The sequence below is a fragment of the Onychostoma macrolepis genome, chromosome 08 (assembly GCF_012432095.1).
Source record: "Onychostoma macrolepis isolate SWU-2019 chromosome 08, ASM1243209v1, whole genome shotgun sequence".
Taxonomy (NCBI): Eukaryota; Metazoa; Chordata; class Actinopteri; order Cypriniformes; family Cyprinidae; genus Onychostoma; species Onychostoma macrolepis.
This window is the reverse complement of record NC_081162.1, coordinates 1,462,566-1,478,043: the sequence shown is the minus strand read 5'-3', so window position 1 is coordinate 1,478,043 and position 15,478 is coordinate 1,462,566. Positions and strand designations below refer to the sequence as shown.

At 37.8% G+C, this 15,478-nt stretch overlaps 1 protein-coding gene across 3 annotated transcripts in view; it reads left to right on the top strand.

Moving 5' to 3' along the window:
• mib2 (MIB E3 ubiquitin protein ligase 2) overlaps positions 1-15,478 on the top strand; it is an 83,806-nt gene that overhangs the window by 19,515 nt on the left and 48,813 nt on the right. For all 3 annotated transcript variants that reach the window (XM_058784121.1, XM_058784120.1, XM_058784122.1), the window contains exons 2-3: positions 220-567; positions 1,332-1,503. In XM_058784121.1, the coding sequence (XP_058640104.1) occupies positions 220-567; positions 1,332-1,503 (520 nt within the window). The remainder of the gene's footprint in view (positions 1-219; positions 568-1,331; positions 1,504-15,478) is intronic.

The window sequence follows — 15,478 nt, the reverse complement described above, 5'->3', positions numbered from 1 at the left end:
GTGGTCCAGGGTCACATATTTGATAGATATCTTTAAATAAATCTTGCATCTAAAGTTTTGGTCATATGGCCCACTAATAATCGTGTTAAATAATCGTGATTACAATATTGACCAAAATAATCCTGGTTAGGATTTGTGTCATCATCGAGCAGCCCTGCTTGATACTGAAAGGTGAGAACTGGAGAACTGATCGTCTCTGTCTATTGTGTGTGTTTCCAGTCACCCCTGATCTGTCTCCAGAGACCCTTCCTCTCGCTGCACCTCGACCCCCAGCAGCCACCGCCGTCCCGCGAGCGCACCGCAAGCACAGCGAGGGCCACAGCGGGCAGCCGGCGCGCGGCAGCATGGAGGTGGGCATGCGCGTGGTGCGCGGCGTGGACTGGAAGTGGGGGAACCAGGATGAAGGAGAGGGGCACGTGGGCACGGTGGTGGAGATCGGCCGGCAGGGCAGCACCACCACGCCCGACAAAACTGTGGTGGTGCAGTGGGACAGCGGGACGCGCACCAACTACCGCACCGGATACCAGAGCGCCTACGACCTGATGCTGTACGACAACGCACAGATCGGTGAGACACAACACCTCCTCCAGTTCCAGCCATGCTAAACACTGCAACAGCTGCAGAAGCTTATACAGCGCTGGCCTAAATCATTACAACACTAGTATTAAAAATGGTTCTAAGTCAGTTATTTCTATCTTTTGCTGTAGTGTGATATCAGTTTACATTTCCAAACATTAATTTAGCCATTAATTGTAATAATCCAGTGAGATTTTAGTCTGATCTGATCATCACCAGTCTGTCTGGAATGACATGAAGAAACAGAACAAACTGAGAGGGACTAAATCCAGAAGAACTGTGGCAACGTCTCCAAAACGCTTTAAGAAACCTACTTCAAGATGCTTACTGGCTTTAATAGTTACACCACAGTTCTGCGCATCCCTGAACTGATTACGTGTCTTTCAGATGAACGAGAGCAATGTCTGTCTGTCAAACTGCATTACATTACTATGAGTGAGATGCTTTGCTTCTTTCCTTCCATCCTTTTTATCTTTCAGCAGGAGACTGTGGCTCTTGTGTTTATATGGAAATGCTTTTGCCGCATCATTAAAATCAGTCTCATCTGCCTCAAACGACGCGTTTCTGATTAATGGAGTGAAATCCTCGGGAAAGCAGACATGCAGACAGGCTCGAGCGTGTTCAGAGACGCACTGCGCTGCTGTCGTCTTCAGCGTTTGCTGGATTCTAGCAGAAGATGACCTTATGAAATGAAGTAGACGTGCTGATCTTTCATTTAATATACCCTTGTGTTCACTTCCCTTTCTTCCTCGTAGGTGTCCGACATTCAAACATCATCTGTGACAGCTGTAAGAAGCACGGCATCATGGGAATGCGCTGGAAGTGTAAGGTGTGTTTCGACTACGACCTGTGCACTCAGTGTTACATGAACAACAAGCACGACCTGATGCACGCCTTCGAGCGCTACGAGACGGCGCATTCGCACCCGTGAGTCTTCGTCTCTCCTCGCTCTGTCTGTTCTCTGCATGACTCTGTTCCCGCTAGCGTTGTCTAAATGTCAGCCCACTGCTCTCATTCTCATAGAAACATCAGTAAGCATAAGCGTTCTTTTCTTTTCTGATGCAGGACAAAAGCCAGATTCTGTGTGAATACACTTTTGACGAAAGTGATGTATGAATGACCTAATAACTCAAACAAATGTGTGTGTACAGTAATGCACTTACAGTGGAAGTCTTTTAGCCAAACACCAGAATAAACAAGGCTAGAGTGAGTAAAATTGCTTGCTAAACCTGCCCAGCTGTTTATATCTGTTATTTCAGCTCACGGATATGCGCTAGGATACCTGAAATAGACATGATGTAACTGTAAAAGTGCCTCTTAATGGCATAATTTATTTATTTTTTTACTAAAAACCTTTACTTCTGCTTTTAAACCCTCCGGGATATTTTCTTCATACAGTATATTTAAAATATGTGTCTTAATATTTTATGTAATGTTTCTTCTCAAGTAAAAGTATTTTGTTTCAAGGATATTTTTACTGGAAATTAAGAAAAATAAAGACTAGGTAGGAAAACGTTTTTAGTGCAGAACTTAAGCTGTATTTATTCTGAAAGGTGATGCTTTGGTTGTTATACACACAATACAATGGAAGAGGAATTCAAATATGTTTTGTAAAGTGTGATTCAATTCAGTTACAGCACTTTTTTTTGTGTGTGGATCTACTTTTCAAATGATAAACTCACCGATATCTACCAAATGAAAAATAAATACATTCTGTATTTCACAAAAACGGCTTGAGCTGCTTTGAAACATATCACAGAATACATAGAGAGGTGGTGCTGTTATTCATTTATATATATTTTTAAGTTACGAGTACATCTTGCGTCCCCACCCTTCTAGTTGAGAACCACTGACCTAAGCATATTTAAATGATGTGCGATCTGCCAGCATTGCCTTTGCGATTGACTGGTAGATTGCGATTGACCTATTGGGCACCCCTGAGTTACAGGGTGTTTAAAATATCCAAGCCGGTCTCCAGTCTCAGCTGTGCTGCTTGTCTTGGTACACGATTTAAAAAAACATCTTCAGGAGAGAGAGAGAGTGTGTGTGTGTGTGTGTGTGTATATAAGTAATGGTCCAGAGCGCACACACTCTCTGTCACTCACTCACTCTCTCTCACACACACACACACACACACACACACACACACACACACACACACACACACACACAATATCACACTGCCACCAGCAGGTGCTTAAAGGCATAAACACCCTCATTTTACTCTGCCATTAACAGAGAGAGAGCGAGATATATTGTACATACAAAATGTACAATATATACAACATTTATTATCGCACTGTTATTAATATCATTATATATATTTTCGCACAATAAAGCTAAAACAGTGCTTTAATGTATTTGCGCATTGAGGAAAACAAGTTCCCTATAGGCTAAATTAGCTTTTTCCTGTCATGGCCATCATTTCTTATGCAGCATTTGAAAAGAACCCATAACTCAGGACTGAACTAATCATTTCTGTTTCCTGTGCATAGTCTGTATGACTTTTTCACTTGACAGAAGAACAAACGACTCGGACCATGAAGGATCAAAGATCCAAGTCAGTAGAATGATCCCATCTTCCCATCACTGCTTTGGTACTGATATCACTGCGGTGTTATGCGCTGCACTGCCGTCTATCGATGTAGATAAGCGTGATCGTCTCTGAGTTGCATGTAAATCACACTGATACTAGTGAGTTTTACAGATCGTTAGCTGTCTAACAAAAGTGAAACCACTTAAGCGTCACTACTAATCTTTCCACCTTGTTTTCTACCATGCCAGTGTTTACACTGAAACGAATAGGCGGCGTTATCGACAACGTCGACAATAAAAAAAAAAAACATACATTTACATCAACAAATATTTTTGTTGTCGAGTAGTCACTTGATCTCTCATGACCTAATGACCCGTGTGCCGCTGTAGAGCGAGACTGTAATTCAGCTCTCCTGATGCAGTTCAAGAGAAAAAGACACACACAGCGCTTCAGAGCAAACACAGCCCAACCTGAAGCTGCCGAGCTGCGTCTGGATGAATATGTAAATATATGCTGCGCGCTTTCCTCTCAATAACGAAATAAACACAACATAAACTGACAGCGGTGAGAAAGCAGCAGTTAAGAAAGCATCTGATTACAGTGATGTGGATGTTTGTTCAGTACTCCAGTAATGTCCAGTCAGCTCACGTTTATTTATATAGTGCTTTATAGATAGCCTTAAATCAAGCAGCTTTACAGCATTAAACATGAAAAATCAGTCAGTGTTGCTTTCAGTTAGAATTACAAATTGATTTTCTGTTATAGAGCAGCTCTCCAGTGTGGAGCTAGCTAATGATAAAATCTTTTTATTAGTGGGAAAAAATATTCTTTCATTAAAGTGATAGTTTGGTTCGCAGAGTTTTGATTATCATAACCCTACAAGGTATTTTATGAGAGATTAGGTTGAGAATAAAACAGTTTATCCAAAAATAAAACATCACTTACCTTTATTTTGTTTCTTATCCGTATGACTTACAAAAGGAGATATTAGGCGTAATAATGTGTCCTTCAGTTACTTTTTCATATAGCTAATTAAATGGTGAATGGTTTTGCTGTCATCTCATTTTGTGCGCCAAATATATTTATTAGTATAAATTAATTTACGTACAGTTGTGTTCAAATAAATAGCAGTGCCTTAATGAAAGTGAATAAAGTGCAAATATTTTTTCAATAGCTTTTATTTCCATATTTCAAATATAGTGGAAACATTACACATTCAATTCTAAATCAAAATATTAAGAGATTTTATGAAGTCTGTGTTTTTTTTTTTTTACAGGAAGCAAAGAAAAGGAATATTAATCTGTTAAAAAAAAAATAGCAGTATCGATATTTTTCTCAAACACTTAGAAACTAAAGACATTTTTTAAACTTAAGTTTAAATTACTGAACTAATATTTAGTTGCTTAACCATTGTTTTTTATAACTGCTGTGCATCTGCGTTGCATCGAGTCAACCAACTTCTGGCACCTTGAAACAGGTATTTCAGCCCAGGAAGAACCAACTACGTTCCACAGTTTCTGTGAATTTTTGGGTTTTATTCAGAAATCACATTTAAAATGTCACACCACAAGTTTTCAACTGGGTAGCGGTCAGGGGATCTGCAGACGGACACCGACACGAACACTTGAAGGAATCATGTGTTTCTGTTAATGACAGCAGTCAATATAACAACTGAACAATTATTTGAACTGTACATTGAACTAAACATCGGAACATTTCTTTTTATGACAATTATAGGGCGCTATGAAATCTGTTTTTTTTTCCAAATTCCGTTACAATTTTTTCCAAATTCCGTTTTTTTCCGTTTTAATTTTTCTGGATTCTGTTTTTTTTTAAATAGTTAAATTAAATTAAATTAAATTAAATTAAATTGTATTAATCAAAAGCATGTCTAATTAATTCAAATCATGAAACTTGTACGATTCAACATCAATTTATTAAAAGTTTAACACAAATGACATGTTTAGGGCCGTATGAAATGTCCTATTGTTTCTCACTTTGTTTAATTGTTACCAAATTCTGGGTTTTAGCATGTCTAATTATTTGAATGAATAAAAACAACTTTTATTTATTCTTAATAGCCTTATGATTTTTTTCTTTAGAAATTCTGTGTTCAATCAAATGAAGGCATACTACATTAATTTATCTTTTAATTAATAAAAATTAAACATGATATTTTTTAGGCAAACAACGGTGATTTACTATTAAAAACTATTTGCCGTGAATAGCTTTAAATATCTGTGTATATGATATGATGCTAACTGTTAGTTTCTCTCAATTGAAATGGTAAAATGTTCATGAAGAACTCTCAGAGCAGTTCTGGTGATGTTCATGTGTTTATGTCCTCATTTAGTGAGACGACAGACGCTGAAAACACCGCGAGCGTCACGCGCTTCAGTATGTGTGTAGTAAACGAAACCACGCGTCTGCGCCATTCATTCACACAGAGACACGCAAAACATGCAGGATTCATATTTACAGATACTAGTCCATATCTCGATCTGATTTAGATATAATGACCTACTTTTGATTAATTCATCCAAACTTTGACAAATTCTGTGACATTAAACAGTTCCACATCGCAGAAATCATAGGGCCCTACAACTATGCAGCCTTAAACACAGATATTTTGGTCTGATTTTCAGGTGGTTGATGCAACATATTTTCCGACATGTGCTCTCTGTCCGCTGGTGGGAGTGTGCTCACCTGTGTGTGCGTGTGTGCGTGTGTGTGTGTGTGTGTGCGGCGTGTGTGTGTGTGTGCGTGCGTGTGTGTGTGTGCACACATCGGTGCGGAACTCTGCCATGCGCGATACAGAGAGCAGAGGATAATTATAAATGCGTGACCATGTAGGGCAGGGGTCGGCAAGTAAGTTCAAAAAAATAAAAATTATCGCCACTAGATTGTGGGCCAGAACATAGTCAAAGGATAATTTAAGAAATTAATTTGATGAAAAATGCAACTAGAATTGCCTGTGACAGACTTACAGTGTCTTTTGTAACTGGTAGTGAGCTGTTACTCTGTGTTAAATCCTGTAGGAGGACAGTCATTAACAAAAAGCCACATTTGTGTGGCAGTGTCCGGCAGAGTATGTGAGTGGAGCAATTTCCCCGTCTCGCTCCGAGCATTTACAGTCATGGCCAAAAATATCGGCACCCTTGGTAAATATGATCAAAGAAGGCTGTGAAAATTAATCTGCATTGTTAATCCTTTTGATCTTTTATTTAAAAAATTCACAAAAATCTAACCTTTCATTGGATAATAAGAATTTAAAATGGGGGGAAATATCATTATGAAATGAATGTTTTTCTCTAATGTTTTTCACATTGGACACAATTAACGGCACCCTTTTATTCAATACTTTTTGAAACCTCCATCAGTTTAACAGCTCTAAATGTTCTCCTATAATGCCTGATGAGGTTAGAGAACACCTGACAAGAGATCAGAGACCATTCCTTCCTCCAGAATCACTCCAGACCCTTTAGATTCAGGTTACTCATGTTCTACAGGGTTCAGGTCAGAGGACTGGAATGGCCAGCAGAAGCTTGGTTTTGTGCTCAGTGACCCATTTTGTGTTGTTTTGAGGTTTGTGTTTGGATTATTGTACGGTTGGAAGATCCAAACATGGCCCATTATAAGATTTCTAACAGAGTCAGTCACTTATTGATTTTTTATCTGTTGGTATTTGATAGAATCCATGATGCCATGTGTCTAAACAAGATGTCTAGGACCTCCGGCAGAAATATAGGCTCACAACATCAAAAATACAGCAGTATATTTCATTGTACACATGGGGTACTTTTTATCCCTGTGTGCACCAAACCCATCTTGAGTGTTTGCTGCTAAAAAGCTCATTTTTTAGTTTCATCTGACCATAGAAGCCAGTCCCATCTGAAGCTCCAGTCGTGTCTGATAACTGAATATGCTGGAGATTGTTTTTGGATGAACGAGGAGAATTTTTCTTGAAACCCTCCCAAACAACATGTGCTGATGTAGCTGCTGTTTGACAATTTTCTTTTAATGTTTTCCGACCCCGAGAATCAACTATTTTCTGCAATTCTCCAGCTGTGGTCCTTGGAGAGTATTTAGCTGCTCAAACTCTCCTCCTCACCGTGCATTAGGACGATATAGACACACGTCGTCTTCCAGGCAGTTTCCTAACATTTTAAGTTGATTGGAAATTCTTAATTATTGCCCTGATGGTGGAAATGGGGATTTTCACTGCTCTAGCTCTTTTCTTAAAGCCACTTCACTAATTTGTGAAGCTCAATTATCTTTGCTGCACATCAGAAATATATTCTTTGGTTTTCTCATTGTGATGGATGATTAAGGAATTTGGGCTTTGTTTTCCTCCTATTTATATTTCTGTGAAACAGGAAGCCATGGCTGGATAATTTCATGTTCATAATCACCCTGGAGTGCTCAAAATTGTGAATATGAATGGGAATATACTTCAGAGATATTTTACTCATAAGAATTTCTAGGGGTGCCAATAATTGTGTCCAACGTGTATTTGAGAGAAACATTTATTTCATAATGATATTTTAAATTTTTAAATTCTTATTATCCAATGAAAGGTTAGATTTTTGTGAATTTTTAAATAAAAGATCAAAAGGATTAACTGCAGATTAATTTTCACAGCCTTCTTTGATCATATTTACCAAAGGTGCCGATATTTTTGGCCATGACTGTAATAATCGCTCCGCTCCAGGTTCATCATTTCCCCCTCCCGCTCCACTCCTCGCTCACTGATGTCAGAAACACCGCTCCGCTCTGTTCATAACGTATATTAAAAAATAAAATAAATAAAATAACAGGAGAGTTTCAACGTGGCTTATTGGAACACTAGTGTTCAAACTTTTTTTCCAACCACATGACAAGCTAATAACATGGTTGTCAGCATTAAAGGGTATAATTGCTGGTTTTTGCAGTGCAAATTTGGTTTGTGATGAAAATAACAGTACGTTTTCATCAGTTATTTTACCGACGGATCGATGCATTTCTTACAGATTTCTGCTCATTCGAAATCGGATACAGATGAAGTAGCACTGTAAGATTACATTTGTTAGAATGCATTATTGAGAGAGCGATTGCATGTGAATAAGTGTTGTACTTGTTTAAATCATGCTTTCAGCTAAAAATATTCAGTATGTAGAAGGAACAAACTATAATTCCTTGAGAACTATAGCTTTCATCATAGCCTTCACATTCTTTCTGATTTGAGTGATCCTTCTCTATCAAGCTAGCTACATATGTTTAACATGTAAATTCTTGCTAAATTTGCAGTTAAATTACGGGCTGTTGGCATGAATTGTCTACTCGTGATGGAGTGCTCTTGGAGCGAGTGAATATATAATATCTGGGGCACGGGCCAGATATTATTGCTGGCCGGCCAGTTTTGGTATGCCGTTGTGTAAATAAGCTAAATAACATAAGGCTATTTAGTTTGTTTAATAAAAGAACAAGGTATAGACCTGTTCTATAGGAGAGGTAACCTTAAATGACTTCTGTTGTGATCTGGCGCTATGTAGAAAATAAAATAAAATTAAATATAAAATTAAAATTAAATATAATGGCGGGGGAAATAATGGCAATCTTTTGGGCCAATCGATGTGTTCCTTGGCAAATTTTAACCGATTCTGCACATGCCGTTTTTTCAACGATGGTGCTTTACGGGGGCTTCTTGTAAAGGTCCTCTGAGGGGTTGGCATCATCTCTTCTCAGGTGTTCGGTCATCTCAGATCTTTTAAGGGTTGGATCCAGACTGAAGCTTGTGTAATTCCTAGCTACCATGGGATGTCAACCCCGTGGCAGAGACAGAGAAACAAATAGAGACATAATTAGTGTAGCTGCTGTTCCAACCAAGAAAAAACTATTTGTTCAACCCAAGCTAAAGAATAATAATGTGCGTTTGATCAGATATAACTGCAGTACAAGATTATGAGATGCATTATATGAATGCTTGGCTAAAGAGATGTTTTTAATCTAGATTTAAACAGAGGGAGTGTGTCTGAACCCAAACATTATCAGGAAGGCTATTCCAGAGTTTGGGAGCCAAATGCGAAAAAGCTCTGCCTCCTTTAGTGGAGTTTTGTGACCTTAGGGAGCGGGTTGGATTGTAGCGTGATAGAAGACTAGTTAGGTACACAGGAGCTGAACCATTAAGGGCTTTATAGGTAAATAATAATATTTTTTACTGATGCGGAACTTATAATTGGGGTAATATGATCATATTTTCTTAACCTAGTAAGGACTCTAGCCGCTGCATTTTGGACTACCTGTAGCTTGTTTATTGAAGATGCAGGACAAACTACTAGCAATGCATTACAATAGTCATGAAAGCATGAACTAGCTTTTCTGCATCGGAATCAGGTAACATGTTTCGTAGCTTGGCAATGTTTTTAAGATGGAAGAATGCTGTTTTTGTAACAAATGAAATCTGATTTTCAAAGGACCATTTGCTGTCTAATATAACACCCAGATTTTTGACTTTAGAGGACGTAACAGTACATCCGTCTAGTTACAAATTGTAATCCAAGAGATTCTGTGTACTGTTTTTTTTTTTTGATCCAATAAGTAATATCTCTGTTTTATCCGAATTTAATAGGAGAAAATTATTGGTCATCCAATCTTTTACATTTTTAACACACTCTGCTAGCTTAGATAGTTCAGAAGTTTCATCTGGTCTTGTTGAGATATATAGTTGAGTATCATCAGCATAACAATGGAAACTAATCCCGTATTTTCGAATAATATTACCATGGGGCAACATGTATATTGAAAATAGCAGAGGACCTAGGACAGATCCTTGTGGCACGCCATACTTTACTGGTGATATTTGAGATGACTCCCCATTTAAATAAACAAAGTGGTAGCGATCGGATAGGTAGGATCTAAACCATCTTAAAGCCTGCCCTTGAATACCCGTATAGTTTGTCTATACCATATGAGTATGTCATGATCTATAGTGTCGAACGCAGCAGTAAGATCAAGTAAAACTAGCAATGAGATGCAGCCTTGGTCTGACACAAGAAGCAAGTCATTTGTAATTTTAACAAGTGCAGTTTCTGTGAAATTCTTCATAGAGATCATTTTTTTGCAGGAAGCAGCACAATTGAGCAGACACAACTTTTTCTAAAATTTTAGACACAAACGGAAGATTTGAAACGGGTCTGTAATTTCCCAGTTCACTTGGATCTAGTTGTGGTTTCTTAATAAGAGGTTTAATAACCACCAGCTCGAATGGTTTTGGGATGTGGCCTAAGGATAATGCTGAGTTAATAATATTGAGAAGCGGTTCTTCTTCTGCAGCAGGTAACAACTCTTTCAGTAGTTTAGTGGGTACAGGATTTAATAAACATGTTGTTGGTTTAGATGCACTGATAAGTTTATTTAGCTCTTCCTGTCCTATAGTTGTAAAGCACTGCAGTTTTTCTTTGGGTGTGGCTCTTGGCTGGATCTTTGCCATTCGGACTATTCTTCAACACGTTTTAACAGTAGTTGCTAATTTTTTGCTAATTTTCACTACTGAGAATCCTATAATTTGCTGCACTTCTTTATACCTTTTTCCTTCTCCAATCAACTTTTTAATTTAATTACGTTGTTGTTCTGAACAATGTTTGGAATATTTTACTTAGCAATTCAGAAGGAAATCTAATTTATAACAATGTGTGACACATTGCTTTCCTTCCTCCTTAATAAAGGACAATTAATGACACCTGTTTTTTCACAGAATGAATATATTCTCTAATTAATCTCCACACTGCTATTATTTTGAGCACACCCCTTTCAATGCATTAGTCAGTTACTCAGAACAAGCAGCACACATGTCATGCCAACTGGGACTGTTGTTTTTCTATTACACTACTACGTCCACAAGTAAATGCATTTAATGCATTAAATTTGCAATGCAGAAATATCACTACTGCTAATAACAGTGGTTCATCAGGGTACTGATGTTGTACTGCTATTTTTTTGAACACAGCTGTATATAGCAGCTCTCTGTCAGAGGTCATGTGCAGGCTGGTAACGTGTGTAAGGACACAATTCGCCATAAGGCCTCCCATATGTTCAGCAGAGCATGGAACAAAACAGCCTAACTTGTTAATCGGCTAAGGCAGCTACTAGTTAGCTTCCGTCACGTTGTCTTCTGTAATCTTTCTGGTGTCAAACACGGATGCTGTTACTGTAGAAGAGTGTAGAGCTCATCGGGTCTTTCACACAGTAATATCGCTTTGGCTTTATATATTCATATCAATCTCATGTAGATGTTGTCGATGATGAACCTCTCAGGTATCACGTTTCTCTCGTGCTGGCTAAGCATTATTGCTTATAATATTCAAGATAAACACCTGAGCCTAAGAATTAAACATAAGCATAAAACGAATTTCAACAGATATGAATGATACTGCAAATTGTGCAGCTTGTTACATTACTTTTATGATGTTCTATGAAATCTAAATTTATATATAAGGATGTTTTGAGTAACTTGAGGTTGTAGTAAAATAGCGTGTAATTACAGACTAAACATATGCCAGCAGTGGGGAAATGGAAACGCACAGATTGCTGGCTGAATATGTGTCTGATATGGTGTTTACAGACGTGTAGCGTGACGCCGTCTCTGTGTGTGGCTGTGGATTACTCGAGTTTCTATGTCAACAGGCTAAAAGAGGACTAACCTTGATCTCTGACTGCCGTTTGACACCGTAGAGCAGTGTCACCAAAGACTGAGCTCAAACACTGATATGGAACTCACTGCATTGATTAAACAGTGCTATGTGCAAACAGATGATGCTAGAGAACTTCACAGAACTAACTTTTCTGAAACTGTTTTGTCGTGACTCCTAACCAGCTGATTTTAGTGGATGAAAACTGGCCGCCAAAAGTTTGGAATAATTAAGATTTTTGATGTTTTTGAAAGAAGTCTAAATCTCACAGAGGCTGTGTTTATTTGAGCAAAAATAGGGTAAAAACAGTAATATTTTGAAATCAATTTTTTAAAATTGAAATCTATACATCCATACATAAATAATCTTTCCATTGATGTATGGTTTGTTATGATCGGACAATATTTGACTGAGATGCAACTATTTGAAAATCTGGAATCTGATGGTGCAAAAAAATCTAAATATTGAGAAAATGTCCAAATTAAAAAAAAAAGTTCTCCAAATTAAGTTTATAGAAATGCATATTATTAATCCCAAATTTTTTTTTATATATAGTTACGGTAGGAAATTTACAAAATATCTTCATGGAACTTAATATCCGAATGATTTTTGGCATAAAAGAAAAATGCATAATTTTGACCCATTCAATGTATTGTTGGCTGTCCGGAGTAGCCTTTGCGGCCGGGGTAAAAAATAGCCGATCTACTGAAGTCCAGTTGCAGGTGCGTTTATTGTGCAGACGATAACAAGATTCCCAACAAGAAAACCGTGCTACAAAAAGTGCACCCAGGAAGCACACAAACTATTCAAAATTTAAAAAAGTCCGTTCACTGCAGCTGTGAAGCAGGACACGAGTGCGACCGTGCTACACACTGTTGGGGCAAGAGCACAACAAACAATTTCTTGTGGCCATTAAGCCCCTCCTTCTGGAACGTACCACTCTATGGGTAAGTTCAGGCCCAATTACAATATACAACCTTTAGACATACAAACACACAGTACATATTAACCCCAAATACAAATACAGATCCTAAAAACCCAACCAGATACACATTTGTTTCACTGCTACTGTTAATCTGTTAATCTGTATAAACTTCTACCAAATAAATGTTTTAACTGTATAAATGAGTCTTGTGGTTATTTGTACCATGAATTTATGTATAAACAAAACTTTTATAGATGCTGTCAGGTTATATTAAACATCCACAATCACACAAACACCTTGACATGTACAGACTTCCCAATGAACATAATACACACATTAACCCAGCATGACCACATAACACACAACATTTGTATGGGTCAAACATTACAGAACTCTGTGTATACAGATGTCAGTGCCGGCAACCAGACTGTGTAACGCTGCACGCTGTGTGTGTACGTTATGCGGGTACGTGCCCATAGTTCATGCATGGTCACGGGTCAGCTCCGTGACATTGGCTATTGCTACAAATGTACCTGTGCTACTTATGACTGCTTTTGTGCTCCAGGGTCACAAATGCTGATTTGCTGCTCAAGAAACATTTTTGTTTATTATCAGTGTTGTTGCGTTTTTGTAGAAAACGTGATGCATTGCCATTCAAAAGTTTGGGTAAATACAATAAAAAAACTAAAAAAAAATAGTGCTTTCAATCGATTTAAAAAATTAATTTCACCTAACATTAAAGTTTTTAAATATACTTTTATATTGCAGTAATTTCACTTTCAATCTTCAAATTAATGTAGAAATAACATAAAGACAGTATATTTTTAATATTTGTTTAATGGCATCTTTTTTATGACTGAAGACAAGTATGATACCAATACTACTGATGTCTCAAGGAAATTGTTCTTTTTTCCTCATTTTTAACCATTCAACATTACAGTATAATTGAGAGCTGTCAATTTTAACATTTATTAGACTTCTAATTTAAGTGAACAACAAGCAATCTTCACATAAACCCATTATAATAAATGTCATATTTGGCTACCTGTGCCCTTCAGCAAGTAGGAAATATACAGTAATTGAATAAAGTTATCAAACATTAAATTCTAAATTAAATATAAATGAATCCTTAAAGTTATTGATTTCCTCACTTTTCTTTTGTTCTATGATTGATAGACATCACAGTAGCTGGTTATTATGTTAATTGGCTGCTGTTACTTTAAGAGCAGCTGCTGCTGAACGCGATGCAGATCTGACACGCTTTGTATTTTCTCACAGCGCGCACCACCGCATTTGTACGTGCAATTGCACACTACGAGCACAGAACAGCTGACAGGACGATTGGTTTTTACTGATATATGGCCTGACAAAATCTCATCTGACCAGAGTTTACTGTTGTTTTGCTGAAGCTCCTCGTCACCGTTTACGCTTTCGTTTGACTCCCGCCTGGCGCTGAGGTGAAGTGGAGGCGCGTCTGAAAAGTCTCCTGTTTGATGTGGTCACAAAGATGTTCTGCGTCTAAATAAACGCAATCCTTGTCACGAAAAAAGAGACAGAAGCAGCAGTTGTGAGTGGGGTGGTCAACCCAAGCTCCACCTCTGCGTTAAATATTTTAAAACTTTAAATGTTAAACTGAAAAAATGACTTTAACACGCTAATTTTGACAGCACTAAAAAAAGCACATTAAATTGATCAAAAGTTAAGTTAAAATAATTTATAGTGTTAAAAAAGATTTCTGTCAAATAAATGCTGTTCAGTTAACTTTCTAAATGATCAAAGTTTCCACAAAGATATTTTCATTATTATTAACAGAGCACCAGTAGAGAGGAGCTGCAGGTGGAGTTCATCACCTGAACTTTTACATTCGACAAAAGCTCTGCCATTGTTTTTAAATCTAGATCCATTGTTTTAGAATCTGAAACATAACAAACCTCTGTTTTTCTTAAAAATTGTGCTTCTGTCTTTCATTTGAAAAATATTTGTCAGGTCTGCGAAACAAAACTTGCCCAATGGCTAGTCAAAAACAGCCCAAACCTCAATGAGGCATTCTCGCATATCAAAACTCAAAATATGCCACTGCTATAAATACATATTTTTACAGTCATGGGGACGTTTCATGCACAACTGTAACTTGTAAATCACTAAACAATAAAAATCATAATAACGGGAGCTCACAGGTGCTGAATGGCTCCCTATCGCACAAAACTCATCATACAGCACAGTTTTATCATTGGTAGAGTAAAAACTGGGTAAAATATTCCAATACAGCATTTCAGTCAAATGCAGTTTATTCTGTATGTCAAACCTTTAATCTGTGCAACAAACGTTATTTATTTAAGATGCCACGTTCTTCTTGATGTTGTCAGTGCAGAGAGAGAGATAAATCGTCCATCTCCGTTGCGTGTGCATAAACAGCGTCTGTGGATTACGCCTTACCTTTGATCTTAGACGCGCACCTGAGACACAAGAGCCACAGACTGCTTAGAGATTTATCCTGATTGTGTTTTAAGCCTTCGAGCCGTGCAGGTGCTGCCATATGGCAAGAGAGCGTTCGTAAGGACGGACGTGACATTATCTCTCCGACCGTAAGAGAAAATGATACCTGTTTGAAGAGAAAATCAAAGCCGAGCAGAGATCTCTGACTTTGCTGACTGTTGACGCGTGAATGTGCTGGAGCTGATGGAGTAGATCTAGCTGGGCAGCGAGCCTGCGGATGAATTATGGGAATAGGCAGTTCCTTTGCTCCCCGATCAGATCAGATCTTTACTATAAGGT